Genomic DNA, 21983 nt, shown 5'->3' on the forward strand with positions numbered 1-21983 from the left:
CTATCTGCTTTACAATGAATTAAATACTTCCAAAATGTAGTCACTGCTGTAATATGGCAGACATTTTACACATGCTAAACTCCCACCAATTGAAGTGGTAATAAGATACTCAATTATCTCTTTTAAAAAAAAGTATGCGACAAAGGTAGTTCAGTTATTAAGACATTTTCCAAGGGATATTTTGTTGCAATTTGAAAAAAAAACATTGCAGTCCCAACTTTTCACACGCTCTGATACAATTTTTGGTACAACCTTATTATCAATAGAAGCTGCAGCACTGCAGAATACAAAGTTCTCATATACTAGCAAAGTTGGATTCAAATCCAGTGCTGCAGTTTAATCTAATGTTGATGGTGGGATTCATTTTGCGATATTTGTTCCCATTGGTTTTTTCAGTCTTAAGACCTAGTCGAACTTTTTTACATGGGTATTCCCGAAGAACACAGATGCCTTTTCTGATTATACAGTATCAATGTAAACATGATTGATTCATTAGAATGGTGTTAACAAAAGAAGAAGATAATAATTTACAGCTCCCTTCAGGTATCCATCATGAAGAAATAAAAGATGGAAGGGAAGAGTGCAAGCATGAGCATATGTACCTAACCATACTCTTCCTAACAAAGATTCAAACCAGCATAGGTCTTCAAGGATGTAATTTTCTAGCATAGTTAGATTTATAAAAGAAATAGAAATTACTGTTATAATATTAATGCCTTGGAGATATATCATTGTTTTCAGAAAAATCACACAATCACTTTAATGACATGCAGAGGTGAAACTGAAATGGACTCAACTGCAGAATGACTCAGATGCTCTTTGACAGGTGGGTTAGAGAGAAATGATCTCTTGGCAACCTTTCATTGCAAAAGATTACCAAGATTTTATTGTAGGAGCTCTCAATGGCCTATCTGTCTTGTGCAATAGGTATTTCCTTTATACTTCTTCTGTTTTCCTTTTTTATACCCAGGATCAAAATATTTGGAGAAAACCACAAGCATCTTAATGACTCCGTATTTGCCATGGAAAACTTGGGTCCTGGACTTCTTAACAGGAGCATCACTGAACTCTCATGATTTAAGGCTGCGGATGGAAAGACAAATATGCCTTAATGTCCCTCAAAGCTTCTAGTTGATGGACTGGCTCTTAAGGATCAGACTAATCAAATGAGGTTTCTTTTCTTCCAATGGAAGAGACCCTCCAAGAATCTATTTATTAAAGGCTCTGCAGATGGGAATAAAGTAACCATCAAAACAATAAAAGAAACTGAACTAAACTAGTTCATTGGTTGTTAACTGTATATTTAAAAAAAAACCCTGAAGGAAATACACAATTAATTGGCCAATTTTAACAATGATGCAACAAACTCAATGAAGTTACAGGGATGAAAGTATCCCACTTCTCAGAATGGGGATCTGAGTAATCTATCAAAAAAAATATAGAACCAAAATTATGGTTTGTTTATTGGTGTACAATCAAAGGATTATTGCTGAAATAAATACTAGTTTTAAATTGTGAAACCAATGATACATTCACACTAATATTTTTACCAACTACATACAGAAGGAAGAATTTGGCATTAACTCAGTTAACTCCCAACTGTTACGATTGGGAGTGTAACGGTTTCCCAAATGTAATGATGGTCTGACTCTTACTCCTTCGGAGTTTCTGTTGCTGCTGTTAGTCTTTTCTCCATCCTTGGAGAACACTTGGTATTCAGATTCGTAGAAGCCTCTTGGAAAATGTAAACATTTAATAGGTAGAAGAATATTGTCAGTTTACCCCTGCTGAAATTGGGCCACAATGAGATAATTATGTTAAACCATTGTATAGTGAATTTTATTTAGCATCTTGAGGCCTGAAGCATTTTTGTGTTGCTGTGTTCCAGACTAGCTGTACCATCTGGGTGACAATGTCACTTATTGTGTGGCTTGTATCTGTGGAAATGGGGTAGATTGGAGACAGTGTCAGATTACCTACACATTTTCAAGCACATGCTCATTTTCATGTGTCTGCTACATTCTATCTTCTTGGTTTTACTAATTCCTTTGATCAAAACGGTACTGTGAGGCTGAGGACAGCCCATCATAAATAGTGAGTGAAGAGAGATCATATGAACACGATGGCAAATGAGGCAATATTATTAAAGGGAAATCTCTCTCCTAGTCTCTTTCTCTCTTTTTCAATGATTTCACTCATTTGTACGTACAAGTTGAAATGCTGTCAAAGAATGAGGGAAACAATACCTATGATATATAAAATTTGATTATCTGCAGGGTTAGAGGTTATTATGTTGATTAAAAACATAGTTAATTCTTTGAAGTGCTAATTCAGTTATGAGCAATGAAGATTACGTATTGAACTTTGTTAGTTCTGCCTGATATTCATTCTGCAGGATGAAGAATATCCAAGATCCCCAAAATTATCCTTAACTTTAAATCTGTACTTCTGAGTAGTCATTGATAGGTAATCATAATAAATCTGCATGTCATTTCAGTAGGTGACAGAAACATAACTTAAAACCAAAATCTTCGGAGATTGAAAAAGTTTGTATCATTTTACAGTGATTGTACTTTGTGTTCTGGCGCTAATGTTCTGCACTGGAACCCAGTGAACATGGAACATTAAATACGTGAGGCACTGCAAATGTATATTTGGGAATCATCTTTGTACAAAATTACAGATTACCTTATCAGTAAATTGATGCGCTCTTCTTGTGCCTGTTTTCTCCTCTTGCCAGTCTGTTGGCACGTAGGTTTTGTGATCACTGTTACTTGTCTGGTACCTAACTCAAAGTACTATTTTTAATTTTTGACCCCAATGACTGTTGTTATTTTACTGAACTGTGGTGGCATTGCATCTGATCCTAAACTTGTCTGACATTTGCATAAGTTTACTTTCCAAGAGTAATTGGCAGATAATAGTCAGATATTGCACAATTGATTTCTGACCCTTGCCTTCTATCCTCAACTCAAAGTACCAAGATCAGTTTATTTAACAGATTGGGGACTGAACTTGGAACCACTGGTTTGGATCCACCCAACCACCTGATCCCCAATCCCAATGAAGCCATAAAAAAAAGCTTTAACCATGTTTGGCTGTAGATTTTCTTACATTGTCACATAGTCAACAAGGAAGAAAATGACATTTCATTGCTATCAAACCCAACAATAAGTAATGTTCCCTTATTTTTGATTTTCAAGCTATACTGTTATGCATAGGCTACTCTCTTCCTTCACTTCACAAAAGTACAAAAAGGAGCAGTGTTTTACCAATTGTTCTCTGGGTGGTGCTGCATTTGATTACTCTCTCTGATTTTTGAACTGTGAGGAATTTGCTGATCTCACATTAGCTGGTACTTGCAATTGGCCTTTGGCTCTAACCAAATCCTCATTCTTGATCTATAGTTGGAAGTGAAGCACTTCCAAACAGTTGCACAATACAATACTATCTTGTCATCAGTGCAGTGGAATACACTGTTGGTGGAGCCACAATTCTGTAATTACAGAACTATCCAGAATATCGAGTGCTCACAAGAGACAAATAACAGCTGAGCTGAAAGAACTTGAGTGTGTGGAATTAAGTGGAAAGTGACTAAATGGAATTGTTTGGTGGTAAGGAAGAAAGCATAAGGTACCTTTTAAAAGAATGGAAATGAAGAGTAGTGTTCCATGAATTTGTATGGACCACTATTTACCTCTCATATAGCAGATTGGATCAACAAACTGGGGGGACATAACTGAAATATGGTGATGATATCAAATTTGGTATGGCATATTATGATTGATTGCATAGGAAAGCAGGATCTTTAAGCTATCAGAATGTTAAGTAATCTATTTTGTAAATTATAAAGGAATGAAATGAGTGTTACAAGAAATAGTTTTAATTAGATCTAGGGAATGGGGATATAAGTAGGTAGCCAATAAGCCTTGCTGGACATTTAAAACAAAAAGTTAATGCTGAACTCACTAAATATTTGGAATATTCTGTTTGGCTTTGGATATTCCATTTATAGGAAGGATGTAAAGGAGGTATAGATGGGTGCGTTGGTCAGCAAATGGTGGGCCTTGGGGGCTGTTTCTATGCTGTATGACTGAGGTGCAAAATATATACTGTTGGTAGATATAAGGATATGCAATTATGAAGAGAAATTTGAATGCTCTTTTTGAAGTTGAACTGAGAATAAGGTGCAATTTTTTTGGAGGCCTGCAGGACTAAAGAGGCCATGCAATTGTGATAATCATTAATCATTGAAAGGAAAGTTTGGGGGAAAAGTCTTTGAAGGAGATGCTTTGATGCTTTGTATTAGGAAATATCTGTCACAAATTGCTGAATCAAATTCTATAAAATATTTTGCAAAGGAACTGTGGTAAATCTCCAATAATCTGCTATCTAATTATTCAAAAATTCTGGTTGTTCAGCATCTGCCTTATCAGGTGATGTGTGCCACACTCCCTTCACACTCACCGGGGCCCCAGTTCCCATGCATCCTTCTCACTCACTGGAGGCCTGGTTTCTGTGCTTCCTTTAAACTTACCTGGCCACTGGAAAATTTATTATAAATATTGTGTAAAATCTTTAACAAAAAATGTGAATTAAAAGTCTGTTTAGGTATAAATAGAAATAACATCAAATTGTCTGGAAAATCTGTCTGTTCAATATCACTAGTGTCTGAGCATGCTGGATTATTGCAGTTTTACTGTAAATAATTTATTTCAGGAGGGAAAGGTGTGGGGAGCAATCAGGAAGTAGGAATAGGATTAATCATGGTAGCTAATGGGGAGATTTCCAGCATAAGCCTGGTGGGTAAAATGATGTACTTTAGTGTTGTCAACATTCTATAAATTTTATATTTATATAACTTGGATTGTGTGCCTTTCGTAAATTGACCCTCTGTTTAGTATTCAATTTTGTAATGTTTGTCAAGTGCAATGGTGCAACATATTTTCCTTCAAAATAATATGCAGGGTTGTGTAAGAAATAAAAATGGAGAGAATGCAGTAAAAGAGTAACACAGAGTAAATTTTGTTCCTTGAGCTTGAAAACAAAATTAGACATTCAAGCAACTTAAAATTAAATTGTTTCACAATTGACATGTAAAGCACAAAATTTTCAGTGTTCTTCCATCTTTGCTTGCATAAGGCTGAAGTAAACAAAGCCATGTGATCAATTCTGTAGGCCTGTGTTTTTTGATCAATATGAGTGCTTCCTTGGTTACTGAATGGTGATGTTTGGTGAATAAGTGTACACGTGAGGTATATTTACCTGGATTTTCTGAATATTTAAGGCATCTTCTACTAAAATAAGCATATGATATTAAAATGTTATCCAGCCCTGTGGCTAGTTAACAATTTCTCTTGGGTATAGCACTCCTACTAAATACAGAACTGATACTTTGCCACTGCTGAAGTTATGTATATGTGAGCATTCATCGTATGAGTTGGATATTTAATAAGATAGAATTATGGAAGATGAGGTCCTTTCTGTAGTTTTAACTTGAAGGTCCTAAAGTTTATATCACTCTTTGCTTCAATTAGAGTCTGAAGTAAACCATTCCATTTGGTATAAGTCGTACATTTTTGTTCTATGATTAAACTCAAAATCTTCAGTCTTGCTCTTGAGCTTAAGAACTTTGAAACGGATTGGATAAAATAATTTTATCACCTTCCTCTATAGGTGATAATTGTTTTCTTCAATACAATATCACTTCCTGGCAACAACATAAGCACACTCCTCTGCATCTCAGTATAGGTGGACATATCCTCACCCACCTTGCATTAACAAAAGATGCATATAAATAACATGGCATTCTTTCAGTGTGGCAACAACGCCAAGTGGAACAGTATATTTATACATGAGCAAGTTTGCTTGTGTGATTTCCATTATAAATATAGACATTGGCATGATATACAGTATCTAGTTACTTAAGCACAGCCTTGTCTGGTGATCCCCTAGACAATCTCATAGTTCTGAACAGTGCATGTGGACTGTACTGCTGCTGTTCAACAGACTGGCAGAAGGTTTATGGAGATTGAAAGTGTTAAATATTACTGATTGTAGCACGCTGGGCGCCAATTCCCACATTTATTCTGCCATCAGGTTGCTTCAATCACCCACTGCTGAGGCAAACTGATAGTTTGGATAATAAAAAAACAAAGTCAATGAACATGTGAACTTCCAATTTAAAGTGCCAGTTCATGTTTTTTTCCTGCCAGCTTTACAGACTTATTAATGATCCTCTATTGTCCATTTGGTCCCTAGTAAACTGCAGCATATGATGTTTAGCAAGTTTATTTGAAGATGCAGTCCTCTTACCAGGACCTTTAGAAATATTAACTACATAATTTTATCTAGTTTTTCAGTATCATTAGATGTACCAATTCTGATGTCTAGCTATCGATGAATGAAATGGTAAGCAATAGTATGAGAAGGTGGCACAGCATCTTTTAGCCAGAAACAGTGCTGCAATGTAAACGTACTTTAAACTGCTGTAGAATATTACTATCAGAAATTATTCATTATAAACTGAAGTGCTTTTATCATCATGTATTTATCAGTTGTCCTGTCTCTTTTGTAGCTTGTACACCTCCATCTGTTTCCTTTTCCCAATTCTTGTCTGTGGTTTAATAATAAATACTATTATAAGCACTGTGAAGCTGACCTTTTCTTCTGCTAACGCAATTCCAGAGTTAAAAGTATCCTGTCAAAACCGTTGGAAAACAAGCAATCCACTTGCAATGTTTTTTTTCCTAAATAAAAACCTCAGAGTTCTCCAAACAATGAAATACTGTATATGGATGCATATTATCACAATAAATATTGGGAATTAAAATGAATTGAAACAATCCCTGTTCTTTCTGCTAGAAAAGTTGCAATGACTCTCATATGGATGATTTATTCGTGTATGAATTTGAAGGTTTCATACATTCTAAGTGACTTGTTCAAAAGTGGAAATTATTTTCAATGTGGCTGAAAGTCAGCTGAATAATGTGGAATGGCAATGATTATTCAATTTTGTATGTGATATGCAGTAAATTATGCAAAATAGTAATGCCCCCAGAAATATGGGGAATTGTGCTTGAAAAATATAGTGTGCAGTCCCTGTACTTCCTCTTGATTTAGCAAACTTAATTAGTAAAGTTGGTACTTGAAATACAGTTCTAACTGCAGCTGATACTTGCCTTACGAAGTCAGTCCTGTAATAGCATTGTTTAGGATCTAGCATGCCTGTTGAGCTGATTATATGGTGAAAGAAAAGGGGAAATGAAAATAGAGAAAATCCGAGTTACCGAGCTCATGAAGAGAGCATCTAAGAAAATAAAGCGGATGAAAATGTGGTTGAAAGAAAAACAAGGCATGATGTCAGTTGTGAGCCTGTATAGTTAATTTCAAGTTCCACTCCCAGAACTTGAGTACATTGCCATGGCTGACATTCCAGAGCAATATTGAAGAACTACTGCATTATTGGATGTACTGTTATTTTGGATGATAAGGCCTCATCTGCTCTTGCAGGTGGACGTGAACAGCACTCTTTCAAGAGATTAGGAGACTTTTGACCAAAACTTATTTCTAACCAACATTCTTAAAAGTTTACCTGTTTGTTACATGTTCATATGACTGTGTTATGTATTTGGCTGCTGCATTCCTTATATTATAACACTTATCCAAAGTACTTCTGTGGTTATGAAAAAAAGGTGCTACATAAGTGCAAGTCTTTTTGTTATTGCTAATAAAATGATGTTTAGATCTTTTAGTTATTATATTGAACAAGAATATGAAGTTTACATTGTTTTATCTAATAAATTGTTTTAAGAAAAAAAAATCTAGTCTTGGAAACAAGAATTTTGCATTTTTTAAAAATTATACTTGCATTGATATTGTGTCTTCGGCCTTATTAATATTATCTTTGGTGCTGTAGTTTGTTTTCATTCATGGAATGTGTCCCATTCTAAAATATCCTTTGAACTGGGAATGGGCTATTTTAGATTTGGTCTTAATAAGGAAGGATTAATAAGGGATCTTAATAAGGGATCCCTAGGGGGTAGTGACAAAAAGCTAGCAGGCAGGTCCAACAAGTAGTTAAAGGCAAATGACATTTTGGCCTTAATTGCAAAGGGGTTGGAGTTTAAAAAAAATAAAGTTTTGTTGTAATTGTACAGAGTGATAGTGGGGCCTCACCTGCAATACTGCATGCAGTTTTAGTCCTCTTGCCTTAAAAAAATACATAGTAACATTGTAGGCAGTCCAAAGGAGATTCACCAGACTAATTCCAGGGATAGAGAGTGGCCCAAGCAAGAGAGACCAAATAGTTTGGCTTGTATTCCTTAAAGTGAGAAGAATGAGGGGTGACCTTATTCAAACATTGAAGATCTTAAGGGGGTTTGACAGACGTTGAGCTGTTTTCACGATTGGGAGAGTCTTGAATAAGGGGACATAATTACAAGATAAGAGGTTGGTTGCTTAAAACTAAGGTACATAGAAATTTCATATCGCAAATGTTGGCAAATCTCTGGAATTCTCTGTCTCCGCAGGTGGTGGAAGCTGGATCATTAGAAGTATTTAAAACAGAGGTAGATTGTGGAATAGAAGTAGATATAGATATTTATTAGTCACATGTACATCGAAACACAGTGAAATGCATCTTTTTGCGTTGCTGAGAATGTGCTGGGGGCAGCCCGCAAGTGTCACCACTCTTCTGGTGCCAACATAGCATGCCCACAACTCTGAACCTGTACATCTTTGGAATGTGGGAGGAAACCGGAGCACCTGGAGGAAACCCAGGCAGACACGGGGAGAGCATACAAACTCCTTACAGACAGTGGTGGGAATTGAACCCGGGTCACTGGTGCTATAATAGCGTTACACTAACTACTACATGACTATGCCGCCACTACGTGGAACAGAAGAGGGGTTGAGGCCAGCATAGATCATATTAAGTGGTGGGGCAGGCTTGAAGGGCCTGATGGCCCATTCCTGCTCCTATTTTCTTGTGCCCTCATGAGGGCAGTTAGGAGTCGGCCACTTTTCTCTGAGTATGGGGTCATGTTTAGGCCAGAGTTTAAGACAACCAGATGAGATCTTACCAACACTCCAGTAGTTTCACTATTGCTTTCTTAACACAGTCCCCCTCATGAAAATAAATTTAGAAACTTCATGAATCCCACAAATTTATGTGAACATTTGATATGATCTTTGTGTAAAGACCTAAACTGAAGTATTGCATTACCAGTGTAGTTAAAGAAAATTGATAAATGTGACTTTTTGTCAGAACACAATAACATAAATGTTGAACTTAGTTTGACATTTCTTCAGTTCATAAAACTTGTAAGCAATTCACTGTTTAAAAAAGAACAATTAAATGTTGTGCTTCATTAAGAAATATACCAACACTAGATATTCAAAACAGTATTGGGTTCAATTCTATATTAGGTTATTTTAATACATCAATTCAATAACTGTCCAAGATGTTTTCTTTTGACAATAGTTATTATTTCCAATACATTGAATGAAATTGGATTACTAGGATAATGGAAGCTTTCCTATAACCCTAACTTTTATTTAACAGTGAAATACGTTTCATCATAATTTTTAGCTTTCAATATGTTCTAGTATTGTTGTTAAGGTAATCAAGAATGCAGATGAGCAAAGATATCAGGTTTGCTCATAGTTATGTTAAATGTTCTAAGCTGGAGTATGGTAATACTATTGTATTTAGCCTTGGAGCCTTCAAAGAGATTTTGATTGTGATGTTGCTTTGGTGGTTTGCCGAAATTTGTGTAGACTGACCAGAAAAGGACAATAAGTGAAGCACTAGGGTTCCTATAAACTTTGCTCCCAGTAAGATTTTTTTTGTGAGTGTAAGAGAGACAAACATTGTAATATTTTCATGCTGTTTATGTTCTATTTAGAGAGCAATCATTTTGCAGAGATTTTTTTCCAGAGGTAGTTTGAATCATGATTGTGAAGTTAAAGTGAATATTTTTTATGTTAAAAGGATTTGTACAGCAGTTTTATGGGGTGGGGAGTGAGTATAAAATCACTCTGGGATGGGCATTGATTAGCATCAGTTGTGGCTCAATCATTTTTTTAAGCTAGTTTACCAAGGAGTAAGGATATTGCTGGCAAAGCCAGCATGCATGGTCCATTCCTAGTTGCCCATGAAATGAGGAGCCAGTTTAGTCAGCTACTTGGTGGAGTCACATATATTAACCAACCTGGGTAAGACTAAGCAGATTTTCTTCCCTGCAGTACATTAGTGAATAATATGGGTTTTTAAAACACATTGATAGTTTCATGGTCACACGTTACTGAGACTAGATTTTTAAATTCCGTGTTTACGTAATTACTTGATTTTAAGTACCCTAGCTGTTATGGAGAGTAGAATTTGTATCTCTGGATTAGTGGTCCAAAGCTCTGGCTACTAGTCTGATAACTGCTACACCACTGTACCACATTGGCATTTTTACACAAGAAAAATGTTTATGGGTTCAAGTCCCACTTCAGAGATTTGTCCAGAAAAATCGAGGTTGCAATCTGTGGGAGTGCTTTACTGACAGGCATTGCCATTCAGCTGTTAAAGCAAGGCCCTTTACACTCCTTCAGGTGAACACGAAGGTTTAGAAGAGCAGACGAACTGATCCAGTATTCTGGCCGATATTTATCCCTCAAACAACATCCAAACACAGGTCATAACATGGCTGATGGTAAGAGCAAGCTGTACACAATTTGCCATCAGCATACATTATAATGTTGACAGCACTTCTGAAATACTTAGGCTGTGAAATTCTTTAGCATTTCATGAAGACGATATGAAATTGCTCTGTACAGGAGTCTTTTTCTTTGTGTAATCTGTCTTGTCTGGAGAGCAAAGATGTGTGTTTATCAGCTAGTAAACAAATGCTGTTATGAAACAGAAATCATCCAACCTTGCTGGTGTTATTTTCCACACAATAATCATCCAAATAACTGCAGATGCTTTTGATTGTTTTCTGCCAGAACAATTAGCTACCTTAATAATATTTATTAGATAGTCTTCTGTGAAATCTGCACTACAACAATGTGGAGCAAAATCCACCTCTTGTTTTCAAATGCCAGTGCATATCAGTTTTGATCTCAGTGTGGGTGCATGTATCCTCACCCAGCTTGTGTTAGAATGAATTGACTTAAGAGCTCCAGTAAATGGAGGTCTGGAATCTGCTTACCTTCATGCTGAGGCTGAATCTGTCAGTTATGCAACCTTTGTGTCATGAGCTTCAAACTTTGTCCAATTTGACCCATGAAATGTTATTTCAATAAAATACTTCCCATCTCTACCCCTACTTCCTTCCGCACTAAATAAATCCTTATTGTTGGTGTCCAACATTCTTCATGCAAGTTCTTAACTTTTATAGCATTTCACCACCCACATCCTATACTGTACTGAATCTCATTCATCTATTGCCTTGATCCTATTTGTCCCCAACATTCTCTCACATATTCCAGAATGCTAACTTACAAATTCCTAACCTTACCTCCTTCGAATTGTCCCTACCAGTTTAGTCTCCTGACAGAGAAAAGCCTGTATGCAAGTGTATATCTTCTTGCCATTGTGATCAGTAACTGCCATGGTGACACTGTTATGTGGAATTCCCATCCTATGACTTATTTCATCTTTTTCTCAAAAGGTAAATACATTAACTACCCTAGCACTTTATAAATGTTGTCATAAGTTTAAATGTCCTCCTTCGTGCACCAACATGCACTTTGAACAGTTCTACACCAGTAATAAGAGTACAATAAGAATCTATATTTAGTAAATGATATTGCAGATTTAAATATATAAATTGACTGGCTAGAATTTTCTTTTAACTATAAGGCATAGATAGGGTAGATGGTCTTTTCCCCAGGGTGGATATGTCAAGTACTAGAGGGCATAGCTTTAAGGTGAGGGGGAAAGTTTAAAGGAGACTCACGAGGCAAATTACTTTACAGAGTTGTCGATGCTTGGAACATGCTTCTAGGGGAGGTAGTGGAAGCAGCTACGATAACAATATTTAAGAGGCACTCAGACAGGCATATGAACAGGCAATGTACAGACACATGGATTGGTTTAAGTTGGCATCATGGTCGACACATATGGTGGGCTGAAGGGCCTGTTCTTGTGTTGTACTGTTATATGTTCTATAACTAAAGGTGTTAATGCACTGAGGAAAATGATGAATAATATTACATCAGAGCATTTGCAAACACATCAGGAGCTGGTACTACATCCTCAATAAACTTTTCAGAATATTTATATTTATTCTACTAATCACTGAAACACAGAGTTATATGAAGGTAAACATTGATACTTTGCATGTTACATTTTATGTAGGACCTTCCCAAAATCTTATCATAAACTGATATATTTGATGTGGTTAGCTTTGGTGACCCACTTCTCTCTCATTTTTCCCAGAAATCCAGGCCCTCTTCTCATCTACCTGCCACCTTCTAGTAACATTATCTCAAAACACATCTGAAGTTTCTACACATACACTAAGTAAACCCAGCTCTCTCTCTCACTCTCTCTCACTCTCTCTCTCTCTCTCTCTCTCTCTCTCTCTCTCTCTCTCTCTCACTCTCACTCTCTCTCTCTCTCTCTCTCTCTCTCTCTCTCTCTCTCTCTCTCTCTCTCTCTCTCTCTCTCTCTCTCTCTCTCTCTCTTGAAAAGAGCCAAACATAGATCATTGTGTGACTCTGTAATTAACAGATATACAAAATTAGCTTATTTATATTTGTATGTTTCTTCTGGTCAGCATTCTGTGAAGGTAGCCAAATAAATGCAACGCCAGTCAGCTGCATTGCAGGAATGTGTCAGTCTATGGATAGAATGACAAGAGTGAGGAGAAATAGTCTGATTATTTTACATGTTTAACCTTAAAATAAAAATATTCCCAACTAAAAAGAGATTGTGTAACTTTCAATACTGAAACTCAAAATGATAATGTGGGAAAGTAGGCAAACTTGTGCCTATAAAATAATTTTATCTAACAATGATTAAAGGTATAGTCATAAAAATATAGCATAACAGTCAGCCCTTCAACCCACTGTGTCCATGCTGACCATCAAAAGCCCAGCTATACTAATCCTATCTACCAGCACTTGATCCCCAGTTTACTATGTCTTAACAATTCAAATGCTCATCCAGATACCTTTTAAATTTGTGAGAGTACCAGACCCCATCACCTTTGCAAGCAGTTTGTTCCAGATTTCAAGCACTCTTTGCATGTGAAAAAAAACCCTCAGATCTCCTCTAAACCTCTTACTCCTCACCTTGAATCAAAATCAGACTTATTATCACTGACATATGATGTGAAATTTGTTGTTTTGCAGCAGCAATACAGTGCAAAGACATAAAAATCTATAAATTACAAAAGTAAATAAATTGTGCAAAAAAAAAAGAATAATGAGGTAGTGTTCATGGACCGTTCAGAAATCTGACGGCGGTGGGGAAGAAGCTGTTCCTGAATCATTGAGTTTGGTCTTCAGGCTCCAGTACCATCTGCCTCTTAAGTATTGTTTTTGTATCTGCTTCCACCACCTCCCCTAGAAGCATGTTCCAAGCACCTACAACTCTCTGTGTAAAGTACCATATCCTGGATGGTGAGGGTCCTTAATGATAGATGCTGTCTTCTTGAGGCAGCGCCTATTGAAGATGACCTCGATGGTGGGGAGGGTTGTGCTGATGATGGAGCTGGCTGAGTCTATAACTCTCTGCAGCCTCTAGGAATCCTGTGCATTGGAGCCTCCATACCAGGCTGTGATGTAACCAGTCAGGATGCTCTCCACCATACATATATAGAAATCTGTAAGAGTCTTTGGTGACATTACCAAATCTCCTCAAAGTCCTAATGAAGTAGAGCCACTGGCATGCCTTCTTCATGATTGCATCAATGTGCTAGGCCCAGGATAGATCCTCCGAGATGTTGATACCCAGGAACTTGAAGCTGCTCACCCTTTCCACCGCTGACCCCTCAGTGAAGACTGGTGTGTGTTCTCCCAACTTCCCTTTCCTGAAGTCTACCATCAGTTCCTTGGTCTTGCTGACATTGAGTGCGAGGTTGTTGTTGCGACACCACTCAACCAGCCGATCCATCTCACTCCCGTAAGTCTCATCACCATCTGAGATGCTACCAACAACACTAGTGTCATTGGTGAATTTATAGATGGTGTTTGAGCTTTGCTTAGCCACACAGTCATGAGTGTAGAGAGAGAGTAGGGCAATGGGCTTAGCACGCATCCTTGAGGTGCACCTGTGTTGATAGCAAGGAAGAGATGTTACTACCGATCTGCACTGACTTTGGTCTCCCTGTAAGGGAGTTCAGGATCCAGTTGCAGAGGGAGGTACAGAGGCCCAGGTTTTGAAGTGTGGTTATTAGCACTGAGGGAATGATGGTGTTGATAGATAATAGATAACCAGCAGCCTGATATCAGTCTTGCGGTTGTCTAGGTGCTCTAAAGCAGTGTGGAGAGCCAGTGAGGTTGCATCTCCTGTAGACCTGTTGTGGCAGTAGGTGAATTGCAGCAGGTGCAGGTCCTTGTTCAGGCAAGAGTTAATTCTAGCCATAACCAACTTCTCGAAGCACTTCATTACAGTAGATGTGAGTGCTACTGCGCAATAGTCATTAAGACATCTCACCCTGTTCTTCTTGTGCACTGGAATGATTGCTGCCCTTTTGAAGCAGGTGGGAACCTCTGACTGCAGCAGTAAGATGTTGAAGATGTCCTTGAACACTCCAGCCAGTTGGTCAGCATAGGTTTTCAGTACCTGGCCAGGTATACCTATGACCTATGCCCTCTGGTTTTAGAAGTCCACGTCAATAGGAAAAAAAATCTCACTAGCCTTCTTATCTATTCCCCTCATTTTCTACACATTTATCTGGTCCCCCCTCAACCTCTAATCCCAGGGAAACCAACCCAGCCTATCTAGCCTCTCCTCCTGTGGAACATTCCATACCAGGTAATGTCCATGTCAATCTTCTCTACACCTCCTCCAGCACATTCCCGTCATTCCTATAATGCAGTGACCTGAAAATACTCCAGCTCTGGCCTATCTGAAGTTTTATAAAGTTGTGCAATGTTCTCCATGCTCCTTTCTTCTGTGCTGTGGCTATTGAAGGCCAGCATCCCTTATGGCTTCTTCATCACCTTATCTACTTGTGTTGCCACCTTCAGGGATCAATGGACTTGTACACCATGTTACCACTTTCCCTCAATATTCACTATGACCTGACTATTCAATGTGTATGTCCTGCTCTTATTAGACCTTCAAAGTACATCACCTCACAATGAAATTACATCTGCCATTGCTTCGCCCAACTTACCAGCTGATTAGTATTGTTTGAAACCTAAGGCCATCCTCCTCACTATCAACAACACCAATTTTTATGTTATCTGCAGACCGCAGATCCATCTATGAAAGGATTACAGATGATGATTTCATTATCAGCTACAGTAAATGAAACATCAAAATTACTGGAGCCCTTTGTTTCAGTTATTGCCTTGTATGTTGCCATTTTATATAATCTCTGTTGTCACTAGCCCTAAAATTCCTTTCAAACAGACTTGTCATGAATTTCCCAATCAAAACATCCGCTGTAACATATTGACTAATTCCAGAATATGGAACGCTTTTTCTTTATGCTAAGACATGTTATGTCAAATTTATATTCAAGATATCTATAATATAGCTATTTTTCTAACTACCTTTGCCAGTGTTTTAAAATGCAGTAAAATATTTCCTTTTTATTCTTAACACAGGTGGTGCTTCCAACATTTATTTTAGAGAAGAGGTCATTGCTGGAAATGTATGCAAATTTCATGGCCCATGCAGACATGTTTGTGTCGATCACAGCAGGTACCACAGCTGAAGAACGGATTATTTGCTTTGTGGAATATTACCTGACTGCATTCCATGAGGGCCGAAAGGGAGCAGTGGCAAAGAAACCCTATAATCCAATAATTGGAGAAACATTCCACTGTTCCTGGGACGTGCCAAAAGATAAAGTAAAAGCCAATGAAGACAGCAGCACTTTAACCATTGCCAAGGACCAGTCCAAGATCCAACAGGCCTTTGAGTCTTGCAAGGACCCTACAGAATTCTACAATGTGAGATTTACAGCAGAACAAGTTTCCCATCATCCACCAGTTTCAGGTTTTTACTGTGAATGCAAGGAGAGAAAAATGTGTGTAAATGCACACGTGTGGACCAAGAGCAAGTTCATGGGGATGTCCATAGGGGTCACAATGGTAGGGGAAGGTAAGAACGGTTTTCAAATTCGTCAATTTAAATGTGTCATGGTAATGTGCAGATAGCTATAATAATAAGTCATGGCTATCTCGTAGCCAAGTTTCTAACTATAATTTTATTTCTGTGCTGATCCAATCCAATATTGGAGTCATTATGTAATGCAGCACAGAAACAGGCCCTTCAGCCCACCATGTTAATAGTGACTATCAAATACCTATCTACACTAATTCCTTTTACCAGCACACGATCCATGGCCTACTTTTCCTTGACAATTCAAGTGCTCATCCAAATGCTGCATAAATGTTGAGAGTACCTGCCTCCACCACCACCTCAGGCAGTGTGTTCCTGATTTCAACCTCCCTCTGGATGAAAAAATATTTTCCTCAGATCCCTCCTCAACCTCTTGCTCCTCACCTTAAACTTATGCCCTCTAGTCTTGGGCAACTCTGCCATGGGGAAAGGTTTCTTGCTATCTACCTGATTTATGCCTCCCTTAATTTTGTATACCTTTTTGTCCCTAGCCTCCACAAAAGAAAACAAACCCAGCCTATCCAGTCTCTCCACATTAACTGAAACATTCTATTGCTGGCAACATCCTGGTGAATCTTGCTCCATTGCAGTCACATGCTTCCTGTAAGGTTGTGACCAGAACTGCACACAGTATTCCAGCTGTGGCCTAAATAATGTTTTATAAAGTTACCAAGACCTCCATCTCTTATATTCTATGTTGTAGCTAATGAAGGCAAAAATTCCTAATGCCTTTTTCACCACCTTATCTACCCATGCTGCCACTTTTGAGAATCTTTGGACTTGTACACCAACTTCCTTCTGTTCTTCAGTGTTCCCTAGGGATTTACCTTTCATTGTGCACGTCCTACCCGAATTAGATTTCCCAAAGTGCATGACCTCGCACATAACAGGATTAAATTCCGTAATGGCTGATCAATATCATTCTGTTGCCTAAGAGTACTCTCCTCACCATCAGCAACAACACCAATTTCTGTGTCATCTGCTAATTTACTAATCATACCTCCTACTTTCACATCTAAGTTTTTAATATTAAAAATGGCAACTGTCCCAGAACCAATCTCTGCAGTTACGCCGTTGGTCACAGGCTTCCAATCATAAATGCAACCCTCTACCATTCACTTCTGCCTCCTATTACCAAACCAATTTTGGATCCAATTTGTCAATATTCTGGATTCCGTGGGCTCTAACCTCTTGGACCAGTCTTCCAAGTGGACCTCATCAAAGGCCTGATTGAAGTCCATGTAAATCACATCAACTGTACTGCCCTCATCAATACATTTTGTTACCTTCTTCCAAAGAACTCAATTAAGTTAGTCTGACAGGATCTCCCACCAATAAATCTGTGCTGACTAGTTCTGATATATCGCTGCCTTCCAAGTGTAGATTGATCCTGTCCTTGAGGATGTTTACCAATGATTTCCCTACCACTGATGTTAAACTAACCAGCCTGGCTTAACCCTGCTGTCCAGCTTGAATAAGGGTATCACATCTGCAGTCCTCCAGTCACCTGTGGTCAGCAAAGCTTTAAGTATTCCTGTCACAGCCCCAACACCCCAGCAATCTCCTCTCTTGCCTCCCATTACACCCTGGAATACATCTCATCAAGCCCTGGGGATTTATCCTCCTCTGTGCCTGAAAAGACACTGAATACCTCCTCCATTTTAATCTTAATGGGCTCTAGAAGTTCACCATCCCAACTGAAAATTCCAACTACAATGTCTTTCACCTGAGAGAATACAGATGAAAAGTATTCACTTAAGACCTCATCCACATCTTGCTGCTCCATACACAGACCACCCCTTTAGTCCCTAATGTGCCTCACCCTTTTCCTGGTTACCCCCTTGCTCTTAATATACTTACAAGATGCCTTGGGATTTTCCTTAATCTTATCTGCTAGTGATATTTCATGGTCTCTCTCTGACCTCCCAATTTTTGTATGCACTACACTCTTTATACTCCTGAAGAGCCTCCCTCATTTTTAGTGCTCTATATCTACCATTTAACTCCTTTTTTTTCCCTTCATCAAATCCAGAATATTCCTTGACATCCAGGGTTGCATGGATTTGCTATCCTTATCTTTCACCTTTACAGGAATAACTTAGCTCTGAACTCTTCAGTACTTCATATTTAAAATTCTCCCACTTCCCACACCTGAATGGCTGACTGCATATTTTGAGATTGTGACCCCTGGCCCCAGATGGGGACCCCATGTATTAGCATGGATAGAGGATTGGTTAACCAATAGAAGGCAGAGAGTTGGGATAAATGGGTATTCTCTGGTTGGCAATCAGAGGAGAGTGGAGTGCTGCAGGGGTCGGTGTTGGGCCCACAACTGTTCACGATAAGCATTAATGATTTGGAAGAGGGAACCAAGTGTAGCATGTCTAAGTTTGCTGATGACACTAAATTGAGTGGAAAAGCAAATTGCGCAGAGGATGCAGAGAGATATAGATAGGTTAAGTGAGTGGGCAAGGGTCTGGCAGATGGAGTACAATGTTGGTAAATGCAAGGTCATTCACCTTGGAAGGAAAAATAGATCAGATTATTATTTAAATGGTGAAAGATTGCAGCATACTGTAGTGCAGAGGGACTGGGAGTGCTTGTGCATGAATCACAAAAGGTTGGTTTGCAGGTGCAACAGGTTATCAAGAAGGCAAATGGAATGTTGGCCTTCATTGCTAGAGGGATTGAATTCAAGAGCAGAGAGGTTATGCTGCAACTGTACAGAATACTGGTAAGGCCGCATCTGGAGTACTGTGTGCGGTTCTGGTCTCCTTACTTGAGGAAAGATATACTGGCTTTGGGGGCGGTGCAGAGGAGGTTCACCAGGTTGATTCCGGAGATGAGGGGGTCAGCTCAAAAGAGAGAGAGTCACCTGGGACTGTATTCTCTGAAATTCAGAGGAATGAGAGGGGATCTTTTAGAAACATACAAGATTATAAAAGGGATAGGTAAGATAGAGGCAGGAAGGTTGTTTCCACTGGTAGGTGAGACGAGCACTGGGGACATAGCCTTAAGATTCAGGGAAATAGATTTAGGACAGAAATGAGGAGAAACTGCTTTTCCCAGGGGGTAATGAATCTGTGGAATTTACTGCTTCCCTGGGCAAAAGAGGCTACCTTATTTAAATATATTTAAAACACAGATGGATTTTTGCACAGTAGGGGAATTAAGGGTTATGGGGAAAAGGCCGGTAGGTGGAGCTGAGTCCACGACCAGATCAGCCATGATCGTATTGAATGGCGGAGCAGGCTCGATGGGCCAGATGGCCTACTCCTGCTATTTCCTATCTTCCAGACATCCCAGCTGGGGGAAGCTTCATCCCTGCGACTTCCATGTCAAGTACCATACAAATTTTTCAATAGTAACATCTCTTATTCTTCTAAACTCAGAAGAACATAGGACCTGTCTGCTTAATCTCTTCTCACATGAAACCACCTCTCCTTCCCTCCATCCATTTCCAGGAATCAATCCAATGAATGTTCATTGCATTGCCTCTGTTGTAAATACATCCCCCCTTGTAGGAAACCTGCACACTATTCCATTAGGGCCCTAATAAAATGGCACAATTATTAATCTTCTTGCAATAAAGGCTAACATACCATTTGCCTTCCTAATTGCTTGCCAGACTGGCTCATTCAGGTCTGTCATATTTCATTTTCTCACCATTAAAAAAAATCCTATGCTTTTCAGGGGTAGTAGTGGAAGCAGGCAGTTTAAGAGGCTTTTAGATAGGCACATGAATATGGAGGGATATGGTGATACACAGGACATTTAGTATAAACTGGCATCAAGATCGGCACATCGTATGCTGGCTGGCCTGTCCAGTGCTGCACTGTTCTACGTTCGACGTATGGATGAACTCTCATTTTTCCACATCATAATCCATTTGTCGTGAATTTGCCATTCACTTGATATTCCCTAATGAAGACTCTCTGCATTCTCAAAATAAGATATCTTTATTAGTAACATGTACCGCAAAACACACAGTGAAAGGCATCTTTTGCGTAGAGTGTTCTGGGGGCAGCCCACAAATGTTGCTACACTTCCGGTGCCAACATAGCATGACCCAACTTCCTAACCCGTATGTCTTTGGAATGTGGGAGAAAACCAGAGCACCCAGAGGAAACCCATGCGGACATGGGGAGAACCGCTACACTACTGTGCCTGCTTGGAAACCTTGGAACTGCAGTGGAACTTCAGTTTTCAATATGTATTTTTCATAAAATGTGCAGGTACAGCACAGTGTATACAGAGAAAAATAGGCATATGGATCACATGATCTGTAATAGTGGCCTTTCATTTTTCTCTTCCACAAAATTTGTTGATTTGAATAGTAAGTTTTACCTTTGCCACATTCTATAAGATTACAATTTTCAGTGTCTTCCCATTTTTTTTTTACAGGTGTCCTTTTCCTTGGAGAACATGATGAGGAATATGTTTTCACACTGCCATGTGCCTACGCACGTTCCATCCTGACAGTCCCCTGGGTAGAACTGGGGGGTAAAGTCAACATAAGCTGTACCAAGTCTGGATACTCTGCTGCTGTCACATTCCATACCAAACCTTTCTATGGAGGAAAGGTCCACAGGTAATTTATAAATGCTTTTTATTGCATTGATATTATTGAGAAGTGCACCTTGTTGTAGAAAAATCTGACATTGTAACTTATGGATGTAATATTAATTTAATTTTCCATAACCTGCTAAAATTTAAGTAGATGCAAGGAGATATTGCCTATTTGCAGTTCTGAGAATTCCTCCAAGGTACTTTCTACTTGCAGTTATGTAGTGTTTTAGATCTTGAACAACAGATTGTGACTTTATTGTAGTACATATACAATAGGAGAGAGTGAATCAATTCAAGTCAATGGAAATAAAATTTGGGTGATGGGTGAAAGGCAATGCTGATTTGTTTTCACATTTAATGCCATGATACAAAGTTATATCCCTTTCTTTAAAAGATAGTTTACCGTGTCATTAAATGTAGGGTTAGTGTACATGGTGCTTGATGGATGATGTGGACTTAGTGTGCCAAAGGGCCTGTTTCCATTCTGTATGATTCCACAACCCTAAGCATTATTACGCTAGGCAACAGTACTCATTTTCTGACTCGTCAGTCTCAATTATACTACCACACTGAGTATAATGGTGAAGGAAAAGGCAATTGGAGCGTAAGATCTCAGGATCAAGTAAAGTTGATCATGCTCTAGTGGGAAGGCATGGGTTTGTAAGAAACCTAGGAGATATAAAACTAATAGGATTCAATATATTTAAAAAAGGGGAAAACAAAGTTTAATGAAGTTGCAGCAGTCTTTCGCAAAAAATTCAACAATTTAATGGTTCAGAGCATCAAGGTGAAGTAATCTTCGGGGTTTCCAAATAAGCCTCCAATGTCTACAATATTTAATTTTCATGGTTATCACATCACACAGTTAAAAGCTTGCTTACAAGTGATACACAACCACATGGATGTAATTGAGCAGTGCAGGCTCGCTGGGCTGGAAGGACCTGTTACTGTGCTGTATAAATAAAGTTTTAAAGTTTTATTTTTTTTTAGTAGATTTTATTTCTGAACTTGAGAACAAATATCTTGAGTTTCTTTAGGGAAGAAAATCTGTCATCCTTGATTTGACTTCAGACTTGCAATAGTGTGGTTGACTCTTAACTGCCATATAGCCCTGCCT

General features: G+C 38.5%; 1 protein-coding gene across 1 annotated transcript in view; it reads left to right on the plus strand.

Moving 5' to 3' along the window:
* Positions 1-21983, plus strand: part of LOC127570262 (oxysterol-binding protein-related protein 10-like) — a 118075-nt gene that overhangs the window by 84175 nt on the left and 11917 nt on the right. Inside the window, exons 8-9 of the mRNA XM_052015613.1 lie at positions 15778-16276; positions 20702-20888. Of these exons, the coding sequence (XP_051871573.1) occupies positions 15778-16276; positions 20702-20888 (686 nt within the window). The remainder of the gene's footprint in view (positions 1-15777; positions 16277-20701; positions 20889-21983) is intronic.

The sequence above is a fragment of the Pristis pectinata genome, chromosome 5, assembly GCF_009764475.1.
Source record: "Pristis pectinata isolate sPriPec2 chromosome 5, sPriPec2.1.pri, whole genome shotgun sequence".
Classification (NCBI taxonomy): Eukaryota; Metazoa; Chordata; class Chondrichthyes; order Rhinopristiformes; family Pristidae; genus Pristis; species Pristis pectinata.